The 27,805-nt window shown below is 33.2% G+C and overlaps 1 protein-coding gene across 4 annotated transcripts in view; it reads right to left on the bottom strand.

The window, feature by feature from the left end:
- Positions 1-27,375, bottom strand: part of LOC124353804 (protein LSM14 homolog B-like) — a 34,100-nt gene extending 6,725 nt beyond the window's left edge. Inside the window, exons 1-8 of one of the 4 annotated variants that reach the window (XM_046803803.1) lie at positions 27,132-27,375; positions 13,679-13,824; positions 12,361-12,622; positions 9,370-9,508; positions 6,701-6,917; positions 6,163-6,265; positions 3,562-3,747; positions 3,114-3,297 (exon numbers count right to left, since the gene is read on the bottom strand). In XM_046803803.1, coding sequence (XP_046659759.1) covers positions 3,114-3,297; positions 3,562-3,747; positions 6,163-6,265; positions 6,701-6,917; positions 9,370-9,508; positions 12,361-12,622; positions 13,679-13,824; positions 27,132-27,252 — 1,358 coding nt within the window. In that variant the 5' untranslated portion in view covers positions 27,253-27,375. The remainder of the gene's footprint in view (positions 1-3,113; positions 3,298-3,561; positions 3,748-6,162; positions 6,266-6,700; positions 6,918-9,369; positions 9,509-12,360; positions 12,623-13,678; positions 13,825-27,131) is intronic. The other 3 variants (XM_046803804.1, XM_046803805.1, XM_046803806.1) reach the window with 3 other exon arrangements.
- Positions 27,376-27,805: the final 430 nt, after the last annotated feature.

Raw genomic sequence — 27,805 nt, 5'->3', positions numbered from 1 at the left:
ACAAAGTTCTTGAGTCATAAATTAAAAATAATATTAAAATCTCCCGTCACAAAGCTAAATCCAAATTACTGAGCCAGTTTAGAGACCCATCCTCTAAACCACTCAGACCAGCCAGACCACCAGAAAACAATCGCAAAGGGCAGTCGTTTACAATGTGCTCAATTGTCTGAGAGTTTGCGCCACAATCACACGTCTGGTCGTCAGTAATACCCCACTTGAATTTCCAGTGATTGCTTCTCCCAACCCCAGTTCGAAAACGATTCAATAAAACCCATTCCTTTCGAGGAATTTCCAAGCCACCCGCTGCTTTCGTAGGATCGGATATCAAGAACTTGTTCCGTCCATCGAATGATTCCCAGGATGACGCCCAGTTAGCATTAGGCGTAAAGTTCTCCTCTATCAACTGGGATGCTGTTCGTAGTGATGGCTTGCGTGATTTGAGCCGGCTATCTTGCTGAGGAAGGTCGCGCGTAACGGGCAATTCGGGATTGGACACGATCTTGTTGAACTCTCTCAGAAGAGCCTCTTTGCGTCTAATCTCAGGTGGTGCTATATTGCTCAGCACTGGGAGCCAAGGTGTTGGTGTTGCCATGAGAGTTCCAGTAATTGTCCTCATGGCCCTATTAAGAACGACATCGACCTCTCGCACATGTGCACTATTAAGCCACACAGGAGCACAATATTCAGCAGCGGAGTACACAAGGGACAAAGAAGTGGTACGCAGTACTTTAGCGTTGGCTCCCCAAGTTGATCCAGCAAGATGCTGTACTATATTAGCCCTTGTTTTCAGCTTTGCTGCTGTCTTTTGAAGGTGACTTTTAAAAGTGAGAGATCGGTCTAAGGTAACTCCCAGATACTGCGGATGTTCATTATGTTTCAATTTGACACCATCAAGAGTTATATTTAACTTGTAGTTCGCCAGTCTGTTATTTAGGTGGAAACATGATACTTCAGTTTTATTAGGATTTGGATTTAGCTTCCAGGCTCTAAAATAATCTGCGAGGACTGAAAGATCATCAGTGAGTGCCTGTTCTGTTTTCTTTATGTCATTATGTTGGTATGCTAAGGCAATATCATCCATAGGAAATCATATGGTCTCCTTGTAGAAATAATCATAAGCACAAAAAAAAGAAATGTAATTCACAAGACCTCAGTCATCTCGTCATGAAAATTGACATTCTAAATCAATATTTAATGGGGACGCACAACTTGTTTACTTACTTTATTACCAAGTAATAATTACTCAGACCACAAGGCAGGTTGAGATTTTATCAGCAGACAAGATAACAAACATACTGATATAAAACTGAATCATTTTTGTTTTCAACAATGTGTTTCTTCATAAGCAATTGAACTGTATCTTTATTAACAGAAGTACATTAAAATATTGAGCAATGTCAAGATGTTATTTGAAATCTGATTTTAATATGAGCTGGTTGACATGTGATAGGTAACCTGTTGTCTGGCCTTGAACATTGACTGCTTGTCTAAAACTACATGTTATTTTTCAGCTCGTAAAATGGTAAATTTTCTGAGAGTTTTAGAACTTTGCGGAGAACATACTCAATGAAAGTAAAAATAAAGTGAATGTTGGTAACTTTTAAGACAAAATTTTGAGGAAAAGTATTGATAAAGAAATTTTAAAAAATTATGCGACACGGCCTACATAACCTTCAAACTTGGGAATGGCCAAGACAAGCTAATGATCCATATAATTTTGTTTTTAGTGGTAGATCCGGTAAAAATCCAATTGTTGCTAAGCAGCTAAATGCTTAAAATATAAATTCAACATGTTATATGGTTGTTTAATAGTTTAACCCTTATAACCCGGGCGGACAATATATTGTCCGCCGATTTCATGTTTTGAAATAAAATATATTGGCTCAAGAAATATATATATTTAATTGTGTTTATTGTTTTTTGTAGTTTATCGGTGATTTAGTAATCAATATAAATCATCTATTTAAAATTAAAAGTCTTTGACTTTTTTTTATTCTAAATACTGAGTTGTCCACAGCTGATCAATGTGTTTGCCCAAACACATTTGCAATTAGGCCTACCAGATAAAAAAAAAAATTGTAAATATATAAAATAGTGTTTGTAAAAATGTGTATATAGATTTTGTGACAGTGATAGTGAAAAAAACTTCATTGGTTCAATGATTGGAACTCTTTTGATGCTATTGATGAGTGATTTGTATTTGTTTTTATTTTTATTTTTAAAAAAATTGGCACATAACAAATTTATTTTATTTTATTATAAAATTATTATTTGTTGCCCTAAGGGTATGAAATTTTGATATGTTATAGTTAATTAAATGCAGAACTGAAATATTTGGCTCTCCATAGTAAAGTTTTTATAATTTCTTGTAGTTTTAAGGCTTAAAAGTTATTTTTTAAAGTTTATAAACATAAAAAAGATATAATTGCTAATTATTAAATTGCTTTGATAAACTTTAAAATTCTTTATTTAGTTAGAAAATTTAATTCTGCAAATTTGGATACCAGAAACATTACAATAGCCTGAGTAGAAATCAGAAAAATAATTTGTTATAAAAAGACGTAGAAAAACAAAGCAGTGAGCATGCAGCAGTTTTATGAGACTTTCATAAAATAACATTAAGAGAACATAATTTTTTCTCCCGGGTTAATTGACTTTAAGCAACCACACAATGATTTACATTGAAAACTGAAAAATTAATTCGGTAGATGAGAGTAAAAATATTTGAATTTCAATTGGTAGTCAATAGGTTAAAAGTTTTGATGAACTATTTTGAACACATAGATACTATTTTGAACTAAAAAACAATTAGATACTTTGGTTAAATGTTTAATGGAAGTATTATATATCATGGTGTTATTACTCCTTTATAAAAATTACTTGCTCCAACTAACACAAGAATGGTAAGATAAAATTTACACCTGAAGGCAAGTTAGGTCTACTGCATTCCTTTGCACAATACTCTTTTGTGATATTATTAATTAAAAACTTAAGAATTTGTTAGTATGTTATATTATTTGGAGACCTCACGAATACAATAACGAAACCAGCAACGAACTGGGATTATGAAACCGTATCAAGCAGTTACTACTATTACACAAACATTAACTAACCCTTTGCTCCTCTCGACTGCCTCACAGCTAATGTTGTCAAAGAAGCTCTTGGTCTTATCGTAGTAGACAACATGCTCATGTTCTGGGTCCTCCTCTGGTTCTCCCTCTCCCAGTCCGGTCTCGTTTCCAGAGTCGTCCTTCTTGTCTTCTCCATTAACCTTGGGTGCTGCAGCTTCTCCCTCTCCTAGACACCACATTGTCATGACCAACAAATTTCTACTGTAGAAATACAATTAAGTATTCAGTCTCATCCTAACCTAAGATGATGAGGCATCTTCCTCATTTATAAACTACTTTATTACAAATCTTGAGTAACTAACGAGTTGTTAATTGTTGATTGCACAATCTGTACATTTTCTCTCTTGATATTCAAAATGTACTTGAGGCTACAATTGCTACCTCTCAGGTTCCAGCACAAGTAAATAAGTTAACAACTAACAAGACTCACCACTAATCTTCAGTTTAGCAGTTTTACTTCTGAGCTCTTCAAACTCTGAGTTGGCCTTGTCAAAGTCGTACTCTTCATCAAACTTAAGAGTATTCTTCTTAACAGCTGCTGTATTGTTCTGCTGTGGCTGGTTCTGTGGACCTGAGCCTGGCGCTCTGTTGAAGTTGCCACCAGGGCCACCTCGACCTTTAACACCAAAATATCACTTACGTAAGGAACAGTGTGATGAGTGAGGTGTTCTACTGTTACATAACATTACCAGGCATTGATTCTTGGCAGATGTTCTGATTTCCGATAACCAATGGAAATCAAGGTTTAAAACGCTAATAAACATCCGATAACCAATGGAAATCAAGGTTTAACACGCTAATTAACATCTGATAACCAATGGAAATCAAGGTTTAACACACTAATTAACATCTGATAACCAATGGAAATCAAGGTTTAACACGCTAATTAACATCTGATAACCAATGGAAATCAAGGTTTAACATGGAGTCAGAATCATGGATATCCTAGTCCTAGATATTTTGTTAAGATGTTAGAATTCAGAAATCCTATTCCTTCATCAGACAATCACAATAAACTAATCCAGAATCTAACAAGAGTTCTATAAGGATTTTGGGAATGGAATTTTTTTCTGGAATACTTAGGAGAAAAGGTTTTCCACCTAAGTCACTAGGCAGTATTGCATTATTCTTTAATTATTAAGTGTACTGAGGCTTTCAAGACCACTTTCCCCCCAACATGTTGCCTACACTGCCCTGTAGTCTGTTCTTCCCTTCTGCAACAAGACCAATTCGAAGTCAGTACGTTGAGAACTGTCAATGTGATGTTTCATGAATTCAATCTCTCACCAAGTGCAAAATACACAATGTCCGTTATCTCGTTTAGAAGAGAAAAACCTTGGTTGACGTTTATTGAGGTATGGTAATAAATCTATGAATTGTATGAGTGTGTTCAAGTGATACTGTGAGTTGGAAAACGGCCATACATCTGTGCATGATCATCAGAGGAGAGGATAACCTTCAATTGTGACTGAAATTCTGGGAAAACTTGAAAATGGTGTTCCGTAATGATCGCAGATTGACTGTGGGAAACTGTCCGTATGGTAGGTTCCAAAACAGCTGACAGACCAACATAAGGTGAATCGAGTGGAGGTCGGACAAGAGTCTTTGAAATGCTACAAACTCCATGGAATTTCTCTGCTCCATCAATTGCAATTGTGCACTTTTTATTATAAAACTCAACTGGAGTTTTTCCCTTTCAAACAATATAAGGAGATAAGCACATATTTTTCACATGGCAGAAGATTAAATTGACATTTTTCACAAAACAAAAAGTTCAAGGAACTCAAAATCCTAAATATTGTGAATTTGTACATATTGCACACAGTAACATACGCAAGGACAAAAACACCGAACCCACTCAAGACGAGACCACAGCTGTACACCTGTACACCGCCTGACCAAACATGAAAAGAAGCCAAAGTACATGGGATCCAAGCTTTAGAACCATCTTCCAGCAGCAATGAAGTGGGCAGACGACCAACCGGAAAAGCGGCTCGCCAGCTGGTTAAAAGATCATTCATTCTACTCCTATAATGAGTTTTTTGTTCTTGATATTTACTTTACTTGCCTATATACGTGAAACTTACCTACATGTTAATTTTGATGCAAAACTGTTCTTGAAGAACATGTTAATAAGGAATATTACATACATATAATGTGTAACAAATTATTATGTACCAAAATCATCTAGTAACAATACTATTATTTTCTAACTTTTTCTGAAAATGGTATACGTCATAATTTCTGTTAACGATCTTTTATAATTTTATAAAAGGACTTAATAATATACCCAAAAGCAGACGCAGGACCGCGATTATCATGTGAACGTACAATGGGTAGCTGTGAGAATTTTCCTTCCACTGTAATCATAAAAAATTACCCCAATAGCAATAGAAATTTATTAAGTACATCCACAACGCAAACAAGAAGGCTAATTTTATTATGTCCACTTTCGATCATGAATCAGAGGAAAGAGTACCTGCATTACAAAGTAAATATGTATATCGCCAATAATACACAATACATGATTCAGGATACACGATTCTTTTATTATCAAGACAGTTTAAAGGGGATAAATCATAAGCAAGAGCAAAAAATGATGTGATTTGTAAAAATTTAAACTTTAGACCACTTCCAAAATCTATGGTTGAAGCAGAGAGGCTCAACTTGAATGCTTTATGCTAGGTCTGTAAGAGTAATGTGTGGTCTTTGTCTCATAAAATACAACCGTGTACACACTTTGTTTTACTTAAAGTTTACAATAAGTATCTCACTTTCCATTGATTGCTGGCTGGTTATTACGTTATAAATATGAAGAGGGAACCTTTCCAAACCGACACCAGGACACCAATGTGCCTGCCCAGCCAGCAACCTGCTATGTAAGTTATTACTTGTGCTTAACAATCTAATGCTCGGAATTGTTAACACTGAATTGCCTAAGAATGTATTGTATCTATATAGACCATTCATTTTGTACTATTGGTATAGATTTTTACGAACACAAGGTCGACCAGACTATTGCTATATGTACCTCTGCTGCGAATGCTAGGACCAGCGCCTCCTCTGCCACGATTGACCCAGCCTCCTCGGTTCATGCCCTGCCCTTGTCTCTGTTGTTGCTGCTGTGGATGGCTCTGCAAAATAACAACAGGTCAGACATTGTAGTTGCTACTTCTAAAACTTTCATATCCAAATGACTTCCGAGTTTGAGAGTAAGTACTGAAGTAAGAGAGAAACCCACACCAATTCTTCCACTTTTATTGCTCTTTATGAAACAAAACAATTTTTTTTAATGACTGACTGGCATTAGTTCAAGCAAGGATGCAAAAAATACCCATTTTCTGGAATTTACCTACATGATACACATTAGTGCTCAACTCAGGCCAGTAAAGTTCTTCAAAGAGAAGCTATTAACTGAAAATACTGTATATGCACTTCATAAGTACACAAAAAAATTACCAGTACAATTTAGTAAAAGAATTTAATGGTCAGAAATGTCCATCGAAACAGATAATAATCATATGTTAACACATAACTGTTCAAAAATCATACAACTTCCAGACACCCACCGTAAAGCCATCTCTCCGATTGTCTTGATCTCTTTGTACTCTGTAGTCACCGTCTCGTTCCCTCTGGCCTCTGTACTCGTTGTCTCGCATGTTGTTTTGTCCATCCCTCTGACCTCTATATTCATTGTCTCGCATGTTGTTTTGTCCATCCCTCTGGCCTCGGAAATCCCTCCGCTGGTACGTTTCCTGATAATTTCTGTCACTTCTGTTTTGACGTCTGTCGAGCAAGCAAACAGAGAGCTTGAATAATTTGTATTACACCACAAAATCATAATTTGAGAACTAAAGGCTAAAGTATTCAGTGAAATGATTTACAGCTTTGATAAGTGGTGCAGTTAATTTTGGATTAGGAGAACATTATGTTTCGCTCCACGTAAAATTGTGGACATTTAACCTCAGAACCGGCGGACCCAAATACAGTGTGTCCACAAAGTTATGTTACACTTTTAATTATTTATAGCTACTACTCTATTATTGATCGCAGATCTATGAGACATATGTAAATGAAAACAGTTGTTACGAGGGCTGTTCAGAAAGTTGATTACGTTTTGCGCTGTGGCCGCCAGGGGCGGGACTAGCGCGGCCATCTTGGTGTCAGGACGTCCCACCGCTCAGTGGCTATCCAGCCGTGCTAGCGGGAAGTTCGTGTTGTAACGCGTCTAGTCACAGTGCCTGTTTGAAATGTCTGCCGCAATTGAAAATCCCGCCAACTGTGAGGTGCGCGCAGTAATTAGGTTTTTGACTGCCAAAAACTGTAAGCCTATAGAAATCTATCGGCAGTTGTGTGAAGTTTATGGGAACAACATTATCACTGAAGGTGGAGTGCGACAATGGGTCATTAAGTTTTAAAATGGCCGAACAAATGTTCATGACGAAGAGCGAAGTGGAAGACAGCATAGTGACTGACGAACTTGTTGAGAAAGTTGACGCAAAGGTCCGAGAAAATCGACGGTTAACCATAACGGAACTCTCGCTTAGTTTCCCTCAAATTTCACGAACTTTGTTATACAAAATCGTCACTGATAAGCTTGGCTTCCACAAGTTTTGTGCAAGATGGGTACCAAAAATCCTGACCGACGTCCACAAAAACCAGCGCATGGCTGCAGCGTTAACAATTTTGGATGCTTACGACAAAGAGGGTGAATCACTACTCGATCGCATCGTAACTGGCGATGAAACATGGGTGAAACATGTTAACTGCGAGACCAAATTGCAGTCAATGGAGTGGGGACACACAAGTTCACCTCACAAACCAAGAAAATGTTTGCAAACGATGTCGGCAAGAAAGGTTATGGCAACGGTTTTTTGGGACAAGAAAGGTGTAATTCTTGTTGATTTCCTGGAACGAGGCACTACAATCAACTCAGAAAGGTATTGCCAAACGTTAAACAACCTCAGAAGAGCGATCCAAAACAAGCGTAGAGGAAAGTTGAGCTCGAAAATTCTGTTGATTTACGATAACGCTCGACCTCACACGGCAAATCGCACACGTGAAGTTCTCGAATCATTCCAGTGGGAGTTGTTTCCTCATCCACCATACAGCCCGGATCTTGCACCAAGTGACTACCACTTGTTCCCAACAATGAAGAAGTGGCTGGCAACGCAGCGCTTTGACGACGACACAGAGCTGCAGCAAGAAGTGACAAACTGGTTGAAGACACAGGCGGCAGAATTTTATGAGGAAGGCATTGTCAAGCTCATCCATCGATATGATAAGTGCCTAAATTTGAATGGCGACTATGTTGAAAAGTAGTATTTAAGTGTGGCTTTCATATGTATATGATAAAAATTGTTTCCTATACTTTGTTAATTTTTAATTCCAAAACGTAATCTACTTTCCGAATAGCCCTCGTAATAAAGTTTTGTATTCATCAGTTGAATCACCCATTATTATCATGTAGTTATGCGTGGCTAACGTTTTTACAAAAACAGTCATAATGGCAACTTTGAAATGAAACATTCAAAACAGTTTTTATAAGAAGTTTAAAAACATCTGTATGGAAACATGGTTATATGTTAAATGTTTCCAGTCTATATATAGCTCAAATATTAAAAAAGGAAACAAAATTTAAGGCTACAAACCTTAACTATTGCATGCTCTAAAGCATAATGACAAATAAAAGAAGCTTGACTCTACTGTTGTTTGTATGTATAAAAAGTGACTGGATCACAATTACATAAATGGTATTACTTTTAGCGATCAGGCTACTATTGACTTATCTGGAAATAAGAATCGTCATAATATTCATATATTTAACACTTAAAGCAATGAATCATTTGACAAATTACATATAACCTTGTGACGTGTTAATTTTTTCACCCCATTGACTCCTTTATTTGTCATTACGAGTACTTGATATTGCTTTAACTTTAACTACGAATGAAAAACCTCTGACTACAAACATTTTACACTCACACTGAATTCTTACAAAAGTTTTAATCTTCATAATTTCATAAAAATTACCAATAGTTAAGAAATTAATAATAACTTATATACTATACTAATAATAACTAACTTATTTCAATTAATATGAAATAAAATTACAAAGATTTAAAATTTTATTTACAAGGATTCCGAACAACTAAAAATAAAATATAAATTTTGAATCATTTCTCTTTTCTGTAATTGGTATAGGATATTGCTTGGCTAAAAAATCGTCATCTCTCACCCTTCTCGAGGTGCTGGCGGCTGAATGGGTTTCTTGTCCTTGTGTGGTGACACCTGCACTGCCTGGTCTATGGTGGGGGACTTACGGGACAAGGACGGCGTCGAAGACCGGGAGCCTCCCAGTAGCTCTAGAACAGACACTATCACTGGAAACTCTAGTGACTTCCATCCTTGACCTATGCTACACCCAATACCACATTTACTTCTTTCTTTTGTAAGGATTTGCATTTTATGCCTATGTTTATACTTTACTTCAGCCTAGGCTCAGAAAAATATTTGTTTTGTGTGTTTTTTTGTTGTAAGAAAATGCATCACATAAAGAAAGAAAATTTGCCATGAATGTAAATAATCAAAACAACAATGAAAATTTGTGTGATATGTTTTGTAACCTATCTGTGCCTTGAACACTATGGTCTTCTGTTCATATATTATTTCTGTATAGATCTTATTATGCAAGAAAATATTTTATTTCACTGTAAAAAAGTTTATGCTTACATTTTAAATAACATTTTTTGACAAATCTATTTATAATAAACAAGGAGGAAACCTAGGCCATGATTTTTAACATAATTTCTTGAAACCTATAATTACATAACTGGAAACATACCATAGATCATACAGAGGACGTTTGAATGATTTATGACAATGTGTAAAGCGAATAATACTGAACAATAATTTTATTTGTAAATAGATAACATTTTACCTTTAATCAATTACTATTTACGATTTTAATGTATTAATGGAATGCCTCTTTCCTTTAAGCCAGATTAAAAGTCAGAATTTCCTTTTTTACTGCTCTTATTATAGATTTCACTCCTGATTCATTTCATATAAGGGAACACCTTCAGATGTACATAATATATAAATTATCAATATTTCTTGCTTTGATAAAATAATTACTTTTTACATCAACTTTAGGATGATGTTTTTGAAATAACGTTAAAAACACTTACTGCTAAAATACTAAACCAATATTCATACAAGAAAGGATGCTAATACAAAAATACAATACAACAAAATACATAAACAGCTTAGTTATACTTAAAATATAACTAAGTTTGACTACAAATTAAAATGCAAAATTAATAAATGTTCACCAGGAAAACAGTCCCAAGAGAAAAAGTGCATAAATTATGCAGTAGGCATATACAATTTTAACCTCGACCAATTGAGTACAATACTGCAACAAAATTAAAATCCATTAATTCTAATAAAAATGGCAGAAGTTTTTTTTTTACATTTAAACGAGCTATGTACATAGGTTTCTGTAAAAATTGAAGTTTAAAAATGAATTAAAGGTAGCAAAAAGCGTAAAGTTTCTCTCAGACAGATTTTTATTCTGAAAGCACATACAAAGTTCTTTTTATGAGCACAGAACTTATGGGCAGCAAACAGGTGGTCAATTTTGTCCGCCAAAAATATCTCATAAAGTCAAAGATTTAGATGCCACACACAATAAAATAATAATATATACTCTAAGACTCAAATGTACAGTTTAGTCTGAAGCCTTAGCTCAGTATAGTTTGCATTACAACGTTATAATTGTTACACCATTCAAAAGCCCTCTGTGATGTTGAATAACTGACGAGAATAGTTCTTCAGTGACAATCTATATCAAGTTGGCTTCTCAAGGTTTATTTATTGATTTATCACGGATATTTTTTTTAAAAGTGAAGAAAAGTATATTTTACTATTTTTAAACACATACTACTGATAGGACCCAGTAATTTAACATTGCATAATCCCTGAAAATATTTTTGGACATCTCATGATCAAGAAAGAAGGATTTTTAACAAAAATATTTTTCTAGCTCTACCCTTGACGACCAAATAAACATTCTTCATATAGTAGAGTGTAAAAAACTATTTGGTACAGCTACTATTAAATTAATTTATTACGTTAATACAGGATCTTGATTAACTTCATAGAATAAAAAATATGTTTGAATACCAACTCAAATAATAAATTGCTGAAATTTGTATTCAACAATTATTTTTGTCATTTAAAAAATAAAGAAACCAACAAGTTAAATTCATTTTTGGTGAAATAATTATTTAAAGAAAAGAAAATAAGAATTATTTTAATGCATAGACTGAAGACTTTGGATATTAAACATTTCCTCATTACTTTCTCAAAGAAATAAAACTGACAGCAAAAACAAATAAGCTATATGGGTATCTAACAATGAAAAATGTTTAAATAAATTTATACTCCAACTAATAAAACAGTAGTGATTAAAAAAGTTAAGTATGCTTAGTTCACTTTATTACATATGGAATATTTTTGTTTATGACAGATTATTATAATGATTATTATTATTATCAATAGTAGCCTTTATCATGAGTAGCAGTTTTCAAATAATGTTTTTCTTTAACTGACTGATAGAACAAAATATAGTCCTCTATTACATGTACGTCTAGCTATTTAAAATTTGATTAATTAGATCTTTTAATGATTTAAAATATTTATATTAAACAATGTATTGGCTGTATTATTGTTTACAGAACTTTACTGAAATCAAGGACATTTATCACAAAAAACTGGAATACATTAATATACAAGTATTCAATTTTATTATTACAGTGCGATTTAGTAAAAAGATTATTAACAGCGAGATTGCTAATGTGACAAAAAGCAACCTTTCTAAACATTATTACTGTGCTGTAATTGAGTAAGAAACCTTTTTAGGAGAGAACAAGCCATGCATTTTTTTTTATGCTCATGGAACAAATATGGTATGTTACGGAATAAAAACAATACGAGGTAAGAAACATTAGGAACAGTAGTCTGTCCTCTAGAAAAAACTACCACATTAAGCTTTTGTGGTCTTCACACAAGACTTTGTTACGCCTAATGAGATTTCATCTTGTAACAACAGTGTAACTAATCATGCAATAATAATCTTCCAGTGCAAGCAGAAGCGAAGCAGAAGCCATGCAGGTGGGCGAGGGCGACCAGCAACCATGCTCATACCGTAATATTCGGCACCTACCAGTGGTGGGCTCTTTGACAATGGGGATGACAGGAGGAGCGTGGACCTGGACTGGGACAGGAACTGTATGTCCTGGCACAGTCTCCTGAGGGTTAACGTTGACCAACTCACTCGACATTGCCTGCTTGCTCAACGACCGTCCCATGCCCGGCGCCATGTAGTTGGGATACTGCGGCGGGGCCATCGGTGCCGACATTACAGGGTGGTGCGAGTAGCTGTGCCCTGGGTAGTTGCTCGGCATGCTTGGAGCCATACCAGATACCTGGGCACATACCACTCTCTCAAAACATGTATTTTAAGTAGCACATTCAGATTTATAAAAAAATAGCCATATACAACATATTATAAACATTTATTCCTTACATAATTTATTCAACACAAATGGGAAAAATCTGTCAAATATATAGTGGTGACTATCAAAGGCAACTCCATTCTTACCAAAGATTGTTCTCTCTTGAGGCTAATGACTCAATCAATCAAACATCATTTCATTTATAAATAAACATCAGACACTTTATCTATCCTGATAAGATGGTTTGTAAAAGGACTAAAATTTCTTGATCACTAAGTTACATATTTTTTAAGGCACAAATTTAATAATTTATCACACCACCAGTTGGATGATAGTAAAATAAATTAAAATGCATTAACAACATAACATTTCTACAGAGATATCTTGTAGAGCCCATGCATTTATAACAACTGCAAGCAACGTTAAAATAAAAATGTAATCTAGTCAATTAGCTATATCAAGGAGTTATATAAATATATTCACAAAAATTTTAACCATTTGATGAACTAACATCTCCACTAAGATTTACTTCCAAAATTTTTGTTTAAGAAATTTTAGTTGCATGAAACTGACTAAAAGAATGTATTGTAACTTTGATTAGTTTCTAAAAATTTAGTTTATTTTATCAAAATACAAATCTCATATATGAACTTTGTTGACAACAAATACAAACAAGACAAAAGAAATTTCTTTATTTACATAATCTTTATGAATAGTAATAAAGTCACTAACTATGAAATATCATCTACAAGAAATAACCTGGAGTTACTAAATTTTTTAAGTTTATCATAAAAAATTTGCCCTAAATCTATAATATAATAAGTTTTATTCGAATATCAATTTCTATTCACATGAAATTCATCTAACAATAGAACCTTAGGCTATGTGATTATACAATAAAAATTTACTCTCAGCTCATGGAGAATAAGATTCTTACATGACTTATATTAGTTCTGAAAGGAAATATGTTCAAACTTTTGTACAGTGAGTTTAAACTTAACAAACTTTTACAGTGAAGGCACTCACAATTGCAGGATCATTGGGTAACTGCTGAGTATTGACAATGCTGATGTCCTTAATGTCAGAACCGCGGAATAAGATGTATTCGTAGACCTGGCTTTGAGCCGGGACTGGATACTGGGTCTGGCGGTCCTCAGTTCCAAATGAGCGCACTGTAAAAAATATCAACATTATCCATGACACATTGGTCGCATAAACCAGTGTAGACAATAGAATTATATGAATCATGAATGTATGAGTAAATCAGTACCGTAGTTCAATTAGTTTAATGCTTGATGGTCAAGATATGCAATTTTGTCCTACTTTTAAGACACTTCAGATCATACATTTAAAGTATTCTAAGTATTTAAAGGACATTCTTTGTTATGGTGAAATAATGGGATTTAGGACATGCAATCGTTATCATTACAAAAAGTTTACATTTTGTAACATACAGGGTGGGCAGCCCACCAGTCTGCCTTGTGTAGCAGCCATAAATTCCTTTATTTGCCACAAGTTCTCAGTGAATTAATTTTAAAACATTTTCAATAAACTGCTGCCAAGACTCAGACAGTTCTTATTTTGTCCAACAAGATACTATACAGTAAATCTTAATATGTTTAAAAAACCAGTGTTAGGCCTAATTATTAAAGAACAAATATTTAATCATCCTTAAAGACTATACATGATTTTCTATTTGTATATTCTTATTTGATATGATTATCTCTATAGTGTAAAATATACTTTTAAATAGTCCTAACAAATTCTTATAAACAAGTTCAAACTAGGTCTACATAACTAATTCTATGTAAGTTTCCTCTTACTACTGATAACAATCCATATAACACAGTAACTAGTCTGTACAAAGTAAATGTTCTTGTTTATATTTATTCACTGCTACCACTGCGAGAGATCTCTGTAAAATACGTGTTAAATTATTACCAACAGAATACAGAGCAAAGCTTATATTTATTACAATTTTAAAATAAAATAGCAAAATTGGTATTTTGGCTTTTTACCTATGAATTCCCAAATTCTACTTAATATCCAAGTAACACAATAGCATTTGGGATATTCTTTAATGTTTGCATAAAATGTTCTATCCTTGTGAACAGTCAAAATAATGTATGTGTTGTAAATTTATTTGTTTATTTTTTAATCAATCATTAAAATTTGTTTGAGCAAAACAGAATTTTTGTTTTGTGACAAAAATAATAATATCCCAGCTTAGAGTAGTCTGAAGACAAATGGATTTATGTCACAGGTGGCTTTCATCTTTATATATTTAACTGGAGACACATTATTAGTTTAGAAGGTTGGTTTTTGCAACACTGATGGTATGACAATAATGATGATACACTCATAACATATTCCAACATTTAAAAACTCCATAATCTTGAAATCTCATGAGACAAAAATTGTTATAGTCTGTTCTAAAATTAATAATATATAATAAGCCTACACTTAAACACATGGTCTTAGTTTAGCTGCAACCAAAAGATTCAAGGTTAGTACTTATATTTAAAAATTTAATAGTATTAACAAAATTACACATAAAACATTAATTGGTCGAGGGCGATAATTTAACACCTAACTTATTATGGAATACAGGATGTACATAATGTACATAGTAATGGGAACTCACACCAAACTGGCGTGTACACCAGTAGTAAAATATTCTTTTAAATGAGAACCCACATTCATTACATTTTGAAATTTTGTAAGTTTGTAGTAAGTTATAATGTAAGAAAGATATATTATTCAAATAAATTGAAGGGGACATACTGGGTTTTTCAAAAACTGTTTTTGGGAGTATAGAAAATATCTCAAAACGTACAAACCTAGTCATGTGATACATTAATTAAAGAAAATTTCAAATGGATAGAATGCCATGAATTTCAGTATTTTATCTTTTTTAGTGCTTAGTTACTTTCTTTAGAAAATACTAAGACACAAGAAAAAAGAACATTTTTTAAGATATTTTAAAAAGCTGTAAAATTTTAATTCCACACAAAATTGGTCTTAATGCTCTTAACAATAGTGTATGATACATTTGATCATTAATATTAACTGCTAATATAACTGCAGTCCGAAAGATAGATGCATTAAATTTATCTGTAGATGGATTACAAATTTCCAAATGCAACCAAATTTGGTGTAGAGATTAGTAAAGGTTACATGAAATAACCATCTCAGAGACAATACTATTAAAATTATAATTTCATTGTTTGTGAGACCAATTTAGTTATTGGTATCAGAGGTTAGTCAATTTCAATGTGGTTGATAGATTGTTTTTCATTATAAATTGAATCCTCCCTTCATTAATTTAAAATATAAAAAATATTTATACACAAAGGAAAAAAGTACATTTTAAAACTTTCTATGATTTAAAATGTTTCAACTTGTACGATAACTAAAAGCCAATTCTGTGTATTATTTGTTTTTTCCCTCAACAAACTTCTTAAATAATTTGCAATGTAACAATTTTTTTTATTCTAAACCTTTTCTTTCTTTTTTTAAAAAAATATATATACTGCACAAAATTTCATAATACTGCAATAAGGTATTTAATTTCTTTCCTAATATTGTTAAATCTAAAAAGATTTTTAATTACTTTAAAATGCCTTTTTTTGAAAGAAAAGATTCTTTTGCTCAAGTAGATTTATTGCATCTTAATGAAACTACTGTCATGACCAGTAAAAATTTGATAATATTTGTATAATAAGTCTAGTAATAAATTGTCAAAATATTCCAATTTATGTCACATTTGACTTGATATAGGCTATAACAGATACTTATTGAAATAGGCTGACTGAGAAAAGTATAAAAAAAATAGGTAAATGCGTAAGAAAAAGTGAAGGATTAAGAAATGTAATGCCTGTAAACACAAACACTATTGTATGCATTTCATAAAATGTTCATTTTGTTTTTAAATGGTAAACTTTATTCACTGTGTCCTTACCTCAGCCATTCTTGAACACTGGCATTATACTTGAAGAACAGCCAGCCTTCTAACCTGGCCTGAGCACAGGCTCCAATGTGATAATCTTTACACTCTTTTTTATATATTAAACAACATAAATAAATAATACAGTAATACGTTTCAGATCAAAACTAAAAACTATTTTTTCACATTGAGAGGCATAAGTTATTTGGACAAGTCTGTGGCAGATTGGAACAATAGGCTACAACATATTTAATATTAAAAAAAATCATTATATATATATATAGCATAGGCCTATACATTAGCCACTAAGCTGTATTATAGTCAAAGTCGTATCATTACAATTCTGGTAGTAACTTCATGGTAATTTGACAATATTCCTCTCTGTCAAGATTAAAAGGGGATCCATTTAAATTAAATTTATTGGTCTGTAAGAGAAATAGTCTATCCATTTATTTCATACTAGCTGTTACCCGCGGCTTCGCACACAATTTTTAGAACCAAAGTCCTTATAAAAAGCAATTATGATGTAATATGATGGCAATTATGATGTAATATGATGGGAGTCCTACAAACATTTTAAAACGTAAGTAGGCATACAACAGGTAGATATTATTTAAGTTCGTGGTAAATAGTATCAGAGTTTAACTTAATTATTATATCATGTTTAGCACGTGTAGGAGCATTTCTGGTTCTAATTAATTATATACATAACGTCACAGCTGAATCTGCCTTGTAATCCCGATCAAGAAAACACAAATCTCGGATCACACAGGTCTCGGAAACTTACTTTGGTCAAAAAGCGTATATTTCCAGCCCTTGTCATATATTTCAAGTCCAAGATATTTCCAGTACCATAGTAGAGTTTGCCTTGTTCTGACGAAGAAAAAATATATATACTTACATAGGACCGAGATGCCTACTTCGGTTAAAAAGTGCCTACTTAAGACCGTTTAAATTCACTTACCTAATATGTCACAGGTTAGCTTGCCATATTGCCTCGATTAAAAAACTATATACGTTCGATTATATGGTTCTCGGAAATCTATTTTGGTCAAAATCGTGTTGGCATAGTTGAGTTTGCTAGGACTGAAAAGCCTATTACGACCTAGGGGAAGTCCTACCTACTTCTTATGTACTTCCGGTATAAGGGGGAAATCCTTATTAAGGTTATGCAACATTCCAAAATAATCGTTATTAAAGTTTTGCGTTACACTTGTTTTTTGGACTGTAGCCAGGGAAAGAATGAAACATTAAGGTATGTTAGTATTCATTTGTCTGTTTTTCCGTAAGCCATTGTTAAAATGTAATATCATAATGTCAAGGAAGCCCACCAGTTTAAAGTAACTTATGTGAAAACATTCATAACTTTGTTCATTAAGGTTAGTTTTATAATAGCATTTAATGCATTAGATGATTTTAATTCGTCACTGGCGCAATCTGGAGTAAAATTTATATATTTATGTTTTATTTACTATCTGCATTACACTACCGAAAAGCACTTGTGCATGGCAGTAGGCCGCCCCAAGGGGGGGGGGGGGAAAGCACTGTTTACTTATTAATGATAAAACTCAAATGTAAACAGATGTTTCAGAAAGTTTGTCGAACTATAGCTGTCAAAATACGTTTTGTTCTTATCATACCATTCGAATAAAAACAAACTAATTTTTCAACTTGAATTCGACTTTATTTGGTGAAATGAATGTGTTATGGGTGGTAAAAAGCACTCTAAATGTTAATTCAGAGCAAAATCTATACCTGTTGCAAATTTCAGCACAATCCGTAGAGCAGTTTCAACGTGATTCGAGGACAAACCTCGAAACATCCAAACTTTCGCATTTATAATATTAGTGGGATTGTCAAATTGGCTCACATTGATATAAATCCGTAAGTTCTTTCTTTTGAAACTAGATGTTTGAAAAGCCCTAAACTAAAAAAAACCACTCCTTCAAAATACCAAGTAAAATTAAAGGATTAAGCATGGCGCCCACTGCGACCCGCTCGGCCCAGTGAAGTCAAAATTGATGCAATCAAAAGACACCTGTCCACTGCTGCCGGCTCGTCCTTTTTGTGAAGTTGAAATACGCGCAATCAAATGAACACCCGCCAACTGCGACCGGTCGAGCCCAGCCCACCCCAGTCTTTTATACTCTGTCAAAATACATACGATCAAATGGACACGCACCCACTGTGAGCAGCCTGGCCCAAGCGGACTCGGCCCACTCAGCACCGGCACAGTCGCCTCAAGGGCCTGTCACAGTGGGCGCCGTGCTTAACTTTTTGTAAGGATAGTATTTACTATGACCTCTTTCAGCACAAAAATTATCATATTTGGAGCTCTACATCCAATCTGATAATAATAAACAAGTAAGCCAGGGCTTGTTCTGATCTGACAGTTTATTTAATTTTGGTACGTTGGCATTACACGGAGTAAATGTCCCTATCTACTACTTGTTATTAAGCAATATAAGTAGGAAAATATATATACAGGGTGTATATTATGTCTGGAAACACCCAAATATATCCTTTAATAATTTAAATATAAAATTTGAAAAACCTCTTACAATCGTGATAGAGATTGGGCATCTACTTTTTGGAACAATGTTTTGTTATGTCACACCAACGGGGGACGTCCTGCCGAGGGTATCGTGAATATTCTTAATGAAGCCTATACCTTGTGATACATAATTTTAAAGGTAATAGCTTACTGAATTGAATGCCACAAACCGCATCTCAAGGGAAATTATTCTATCAGAAAATAGAGCATTTTTAGTATTGAAAATTTACTGATGTTCAACAATGTAATTTTAACATGGTTCTTGCCACAAAATGTGTTACACTAATTTTTTAGCATTTTTTTAAATGTTCAATTAAATAAAACAAAAATTTTCATTTTAAGCTGGTTCTATTAGCACAAATTTGCCAGTTTTTATTACAGTACAATTTATGGAAATACTTATGTTATTGATTTCTTATTACAAATAAAAAATAATGTATGCTGTTAGAAAAGTCTTACAACAAACGTTTTACCTGCATTTGGTGTCAAAGCAATTGTTCGAACTGTGTTCCTTCTACTACGGTTTGACAATGAGCCAATCTTTGTGTAAAATGATTCGACAGAGTTGCCTAAACATTTCTTCAGTTATCAAAGCAATCTCCTCTATAATCCTGTTTCTTAGGTCTTCCAAATTATGAGGCTTTCTTCTATAAACATTGGATTTTAAATGACCCCATAGAAAATAATCGATTGGTGACAAATCCCGGAGATCTTGGAGGCCATTCGATTTCTCCTCTTCGGCCAATCCATTTATGAGGAAACCTTAAATCCAAATACTCTCTTACCTGTCTCCCATAATGGGGTGGAGCACCATCCTGCTGAAACCATACATTATCAAAGTAATTCTCCTGATGCAATTTGAATAGCTGGGATTATTTCATTTTGGAGCATATTGTAGTAAAGTTCGGCATTTAAAATTTCCATTGATGAAAAAGGGTCCAACAATTTTGTTACCTAAAATTCCACACCATACGTTCAGTTTTTGTGGTTGCTGTGAATGGGACTCAGTAATCCAATGTGGGTTTTCACTAGCCCAGTAAGTAACGGGCAATTGTGCCTGTTAACATTGCCATTTAGGAAAAAAGTTGCCCTCATCAGAATATAGTATGTTGGTCAGAAAATCTCTATTGTCATCTCATTTGCGCATCACAAGTTCACAAAACTCAACTCTTCTGTCGTAATCATCCTCACTTAACTGTTGGACTAAATGAACTTTAAATGGTTTGTATTTATTAATTTTAAAAATCTTACTCACAGACATAGGGTGCATATCATGTTGCTTGTGCAGCTTTTCTGAGCGATGTATGTGGGTCTTCAATAAATGTTTGCAAAACATCTAGTGCATGTTCTTCATCTGTTGCAGATTGTATCCTACCCGACTTTGGCCGATTACGTACACTCCCTGTCATTTCAAAACGCTCAATAGTTTTTGATATTGTTGAAACACTTATGGGATTCCTTTCTGGGAAAGTGTCATTAAACAAATTACAAACTTCCCGATAAGATCTTTGACGATGGCCATACCCTCGCATCATCAACAGAGTAATTCGTTCTCTTTCAGACAATTCCATTAAAAATGCCAAATAAAAACTGAACTACTGTAATTAGATAACTTGTTGACAGCAATGCTTCAGAGACACTGATTAACTCGACCAGGAATGATATGACCTTTGTCCATTTGTAATTCCCAAGCTTAGACCTGTCTAGTGAAAGCTCCATGCTCAACAAAACTGAAAACCTGTAGTAGACCAGATGATTAATAACACAATAATGTTTCTCATAGGCTAGTGACCTTTGTTCTCTTTAAACCTTCCTGCTGACTGGAAAACACCAATTTACAGATTCATAAGTAATCAGAGAAAGTGACTCATAAGTTTTATTCATTGTAATAAAAACTGGTAAATTTGTACTAATGAAACCAGCTTAAAAATAAATTGTTTATTTTATTTTAATTGAACATTTAAAAAATGCTAAAAAATTAGTGTAACACATTTTGTGGCAAGAACCATGTTAAAATTACATTGTTGAACATCAGTAAATTTTTCTATACTAAAAATGCTCTATTTTCTGATAGAATAATTCCTTTGAGATGCGGTTTGTGGCATTCAATTCAGTAAGCTATTACCTTTAAAATTATGTATCACAAGGTATAGGCTTCCATTAAGAATATTCACGATACCTCTCGGCAGGACGTCCCCCGTTGGTGTGACATAACAAAACATTGTTCCAAAAAAGTAGATGCCCAATCTCTATCACGATTGTAAGAGTTTCAAATTTATATTTAAATTATTAAAGGATATATTTGGGTGTTTCCAGACATAATATACACCCTGTATATACGTATGTATTTTAAGTAGAAAAAGGTAAAGTTAACCCTCACAAAATCTGAGCTTGAATGTAGGGTACTATCTGGAGGGATGGTTATATTTTTTTGTCAGTATATATAGCCAATGAAGCCCGCTCACAATGATGACAGAGGCATTTCCGATCAATACTTTTCCAGCATCACATCACGTAAGACAATCTGTCACGTAAAATGCCCTGTGCGGACCCCGCACTTCTGTCAAAAATGAAAAACATTCCTTAAAATAGTACCCATTATTAAAGCTCAGATTACATGAGTGTTCATATAGGTTAACATTACTACTACAGTAACATATTTATGATAGCCTAATATAAACAAACTTATATCGCGTTGTGACAAGTAGTTGATAGAGGCAGAGTGGTCTCTGTATAACACCAAAGTACCTAATTTCCAATTAATGTAAAAGTTAATAGAGGAAACATTTTCTGCTACTCATTCAAATATTACTTAACACAATACGTTTTTACTTAAATGTATTTATTCTTACTTCAAATACCTCGGAGCAATAGTTAATTCAAAGAGTAATGAACTAATAGAAATCCAAAATAGAATAAATTTGGCAAATAGAAGCATGTACGCATTAAATAATATTTTAAAATCAAAATTACTGTCTTACAAAACAAAATTAAGAATATATAAGACTGTTATAAGACCAGTTCTTCTCTATGGAGCAAAGACATGGATTATAGATAAACAGGCAGAAAAGAGATTGGTTACATTCGAGAATAAAATTTTGAGGAAAATTTTCGGACCTATTAGAGATGGAGATGGATGGAGAATCAGGCACAACCAAGAAATCAGAGAGATGTTTCAATCTCCAGACGTTGTAGGAGAAGCAAAGAGCAAGAGACTTCGGTGGGCAGGCCATGTGATGAGGAGGGAGGATGATAAATTGATTAAAGAGGTTTGGAAACACAATCCAGTTGGAAGAAGACCTCGAGGTAGACCCAAAAATCGCTGGAAGGACCAGGTGGAGAAGGACTTGCGGAAATTGAGAGCGGGTCAGGGGGATTGTGAAGACACGGAGAGATGGAGGCAGCTGGTTGGCGAGGCCAAATACCACCTAGGGCCATGGCCATGGGAGTAAGAGTATGGTGTTTTCGGGGTGCGCAAAAGGCCCTTGAGGCTTAAGTGCATGGCAGTAGGCCGCCCCAAGGAAGAAAAAAAAAAAAAAAAAAAAAAAAAAAAAAAAAAAAAAGTAAGTAAAATAAAGTGTCTTATAAAAATATTCTTACTAATCAAATTAAGCTCAAGCATGAGTTTAAAACTTGATAATTTAAAAACAATTTTTACTTAGCTAAAGCGCAATCGAGGTTAGAACCATACAATCACTGAGAAATGAAAATGGAGAAAAATTGATCTAACCATGAGGTGGAAAAACGAACAAATCAGCTCAATATGGTGAGAAATTTAATCTTGTTCAAATGTACCATTTATTATCTACTGTACCTGAGGCTGTGTTAGAAACATGACTGTCCTATTTTTAAATTATAGTGTATAACCTCGTGTCATCGCGACCAGAAGAGGACAACTTTCTAGAGGACTAATTATCTCCCGTGGATCTGCCACTAGATCTCCCCCTAACCAGCTTTGATGAGGAAAAGATAAACTAATAATAAATAAAATAAATAAATAAATATATGTTTATTGCCATCTTACAAAAATGCATCAGCAAAGTCAAATATACACCTAAGTGGTATAGTCTGGAGGCAATATTATTAATCTAACATTTAAACATATTTAACAAAAGTTGCCAAGAATTTCTTTTTGGGGGAATTATTTTAACTTCTGTACTTTCTAATATAGCTCTGTTCATGGCTTTATAAAATTCATCCATGGCCTCATCTACACCCTCAGCCACGTAAACATCGTTCCAATTTTCAACAAGCAACTTATCTTTTACTTTCTCAAAATGTATCTTTCTTAATTCAAGTAGTTCATTTTTTGGTAATGTCGGTTTTTCATCTAAGACAATTAGAGCTGTTAAACTGTGATCTGTAATATTAATATGAAAAATTCCGGTCTTAAATATTTTCAAATTTTTATGCCTTATAAAAATGCGGTCTAGACAAGAAGAAGAGATATGTGTTATTCTAGTGTATTCATTTATAAGTGAACTGAAACCATTATAAATAAATAAATATATGTTTATTGCCATCTTACAAAAATGCATCCGCAAAGTCAAATATACACCTAAGTGGTATAGTCTGGAGGCAATATTATTAATCTAACATTTAAACATATTTAACAAAAGTTGCCAAGAATTTCTCTCTTCCACCTATCTTCATACCTACATAATAAATAATACAATTTCATAAATGATACAACGGAATAAACTTAGGTACTAAACAACATCCTGATCAATCCCTATTACAAGCTATTTAAAATGGACTGTAAAATTGTAAATAAAACTATAACCTATAATATTAGCACCTATCTACGAAGTTAAAAACATTAAAATATTATACAATTAAAACATTAAAATATTATACAATTAAAAACATTACAATGTTATACAAAACACTGTTTTTTTACAATACATGAAACAAAGTATAGTAAATAAGAAGAAAGAAATAAGAATAAACAGGAAGAAATGGAAAACTAGAAATTCACTTCATGAATACTAAAAAACTCAACTTCAGATCATAAAAAGGATTCCTCAGTAACCAAGTATACAATTTAGCTTTGAAAATGTTTGTTGGATACTTATCAACTACATTTCTTAATTTGTTATAAATCTTTTGAGGAGTTAGATTTAGATATGGTTCCTAAAGTTCCATAACTATAACACTTAAGCCTAGATGATCTACATGCACTTCTACCCGGCGTACTGTAAACGATAGCCGCACAACGACTCCGACAATACCTCCGCTCGCTGGTATATTTACAAGCTTATTGGAAAAAATTGTTGCTCAATAACCAATTGACAATTCTTATATTTTTTTTAGCAATAATATTAAGAATATAGTATATAATTTTTGTAGTAAAAGCAAAATACAATATGTATTTTAATTTGTTAGTACGAAATTGTTTAAAAACTTGTGAGTTTCATTAAAAATTGTCCAAATGTTCAATTTTTTTTAACTATACACCATACGTTGCAAAACCAACACTTAACCTAAATGGAAGGCCATCAAATTATACACAAAATTCCTGCATTATATTAAATTTTTCCACAATAAACTAATGTTAAAAGTAGATCGTCAAATTGTTAAGCACTTTGCAGCAGCAATACTGGAAACAATGAAACAAACAAAATGCTCGTTGATATGAGAACATCAAAAAATAAATACTGTCATTAATAATAATATTTACATTAACAAATGTAAATTGAAAACCATTTCATAATTTGTTTTTACATCAAAACACAATTAATTACAGAACGAAGTAAACAGTGCTACTAGCCATGCGTAACTAACTATCATTCCGATGACCGATGAGGAAAAAACAAAAAGAGGACATTAATCGTTACACCGAATGCAGCTATATGATTACTCGAATGTAAGTCCCCTGCATAGTGACAACGAAAATTGCGCCTTTCCCCCACAAAATGCCAATACTCACACTCCACTAACTGACCTTCGAGCTCTACAGTGACTGAATGAAACTAGGGAGTCTATTCTGCCCCACCCTGAATATGATCTTAATATCATTGAAAAACAATATTTGCATCTTTGTAAACTGATTTTTAAAATTCAATATACTTTTTGCGGTTACTTGTTCTTTCTCGCTTTCGTCACAACTGTGCGAGATCTTTTCTCAACAGCATTGCATTTTCTTTGTTCGTTTTGCAAAGTGCAACAAAGTGATTGCAAACCCCTAATCAATGGTTAATTCAATTGTGATGGATTCTTGTTATACTGCAACCACTGTGTATATTAAATGGCTGCAGTACAAGAAGTACCTACCAAAACCTCTTAGTTACTTTTTAAAATGTTAAGAGGATAAACGTGTCTCACAGCTTGTGACATGAATAACACATGCCATTGTGATTTCAGTTATAAATCAGATACCATACATATGATGTTATTTTGAAATTATTTAGAACAATATTTTTATCCATTACATTAAAAAGAGCTAGCAAAAAGTAATTGTAAATAACAATTATAACCCAATGTTCTTAAACTATTTTCAATAGTTTAGGCTATTTAATCGATAACATGGTACCCCAGTTTGATTGTGGTAGCGGCTGCTTACTGTAATGCAGTATACTGAATATCACCCAAATAAGGATCGTCGAGCCAATTAATGCTGGCAATTTACAAGGCCTGATATAATGGTGCAGCGGCACTCAAAGGGTTAAGTAAGAATTAGGTTAGTTTATTTGATTTTGTAGGTTTAAATAATTAGTATAGCTAATAATAAAATAGTTAAAATGATCCACTGTTAAAAAGGAATTGGCCGGGTAGGGTACGATAAGTGGACCCGGTTTTTTATATCGAAATTGGCAAACGATATTACTTAATCATAACCACCGATATAATCAATCGATATTAATTAATTATTTTGAACAAATAACTTAAATAATTATTTTGAACAAATAACTTAAATAATTATTTTGAACAAATAACTTAAATAATCTATATCAACAGCTGTGAACACTTTCAAATAATACATGTAAGGTAATATTTCAATTTTACATATAAGTAACATTAGATTATTAAAAATGGCAGTCAATTTTAGAAAACTACACGACATTACTTTGAGATATGATAAGACATGTTTTACGTGACTTCAACATGTTGGACTCGTACAGAAAAATCCATTATGTGAAATTTGTGGGAAAGAAACAACTGTAACTGTGAGAGGAGCAAATATTGTCGTCTTCAGTTTTCCTAATTTTGCTTATAATAATTACTGTAAATATTAAATCCATATTTCAATTTAAAACATATCATTGTTATTGAAGACTATAGATAATCTTATATCGATTAATAGTCTAGGATTTGAGATGCGAATATTAGGTATCGATGATTACATTCTTCGATATAAAAAAAAAACCGGGTCCGCTTATCGTACCCTACCCAATTGGCCTACTCTCATAGAAAAAAGATAACTTAAAATAGTTTATAGAGGTTCTCATTCTCACAATTTCAAAATTATTCCAATGTTTTGATTAGTAACCCCAAAGCATATGTACTATGTAAAACAATAGTAGGACTTGAAACTAAGGTTGACCTATTTTAATAAACAACAAGTTTTATAAACTGTAAGGCAAAGGAATTTTTATTATAAAGAAATAAATCCCTTCAATCCAATATTTTGATTTGACATAGGCTACCAAGCAATCAAGTGAATCAGAAGTCAGTTCCAAAAATAAATTACGATTATCTTCAAATGGAGTTAAATACAATTTGTAGTAACATGTATAGACATACCTACACTTATTGTAACCATTCCTGAAAAAATCATGTCCAATCAGGCATAAAAGGCAAATGGATCTTTTGTTCTACAAAATTTTAAGAAACCATTTATTAATTATAAACCATTCTTGAAACCAATATTTAAAGAAAATTAAAAGGCGCTAGAAGTAAGAAAGTACACATTACAGCAAATTAAAGTATGAATACAGTAACAAACATATTCAAATAAAAAATCAATCTGGTGGGCTTACCATGGGATAGTGCGATTGTACATTCATTTGGGTCCACCGTAAATAGTTTGCCCTCATATCTGATATCGGCTTTCGATATAAGGCTGATTTTACTTCCAATTTCAGGCATCGAAGAAGCCATGGTCCTTGGTCACAATAGAGTTAGTAGATATTATGCCAAACGAACAGAATCACATCACACAATAAAATGACACGGACACAAGCGTAACCACCAACGCATCGACGGCAGAGAAGTGAAATGGCGGTGCACAAGAGCTGATCTATTAGGACGAGTACCAACATTCTAGAACTAATTAGCAAACGATCGGAAAACAGAGAAAACTACTATAACAAAGTAAAATAACTTCTAGAAATTGTACAGTAAAATTTGAAAAGGTCCCATAATTGTTTTATTACAAAAAATAATTACTCATACAATTATATTCATGTTTGTTATCCATTCTTATTTATTTGAAAGTGTTTGCAAATATATAAATAAGTGCAAATGCCATCGTTAATAAAACAAAAATTGTGTTTCTAAACCATATAAAAACTGTGGTTCATAATAATCACACACAGATTTTGTAAATGGAAAATCTAAAGTAAACAACATATTTTAGTCTCATCTTTGGTACAATTTTTCCTCTTCAAATGAAAACGTGTATTAACCCAACGAGATTTATTACCATTAGGTG

This window comes from Homalodisca vitripennis, chromosome 2 (genome assembly GCF_021130785.1).
Source record: "Homalodisca vitripennis isolate AUS2020 chromosome 2, UT_GWSS_2.1, whole genome shotgun sequence".
Lineage (NCBI taxonomy): Eukaryota > Metazoa > Arthropoda > Insecta > Hemiptera > Cicadellidae > Homalodisca > Homalodisca vitripennis.
The sequence above is the reverse complement of the archived record's forward strand: the minus strand, read 5'-3'. Positions and strand labels throughout refer to the sequence as shown.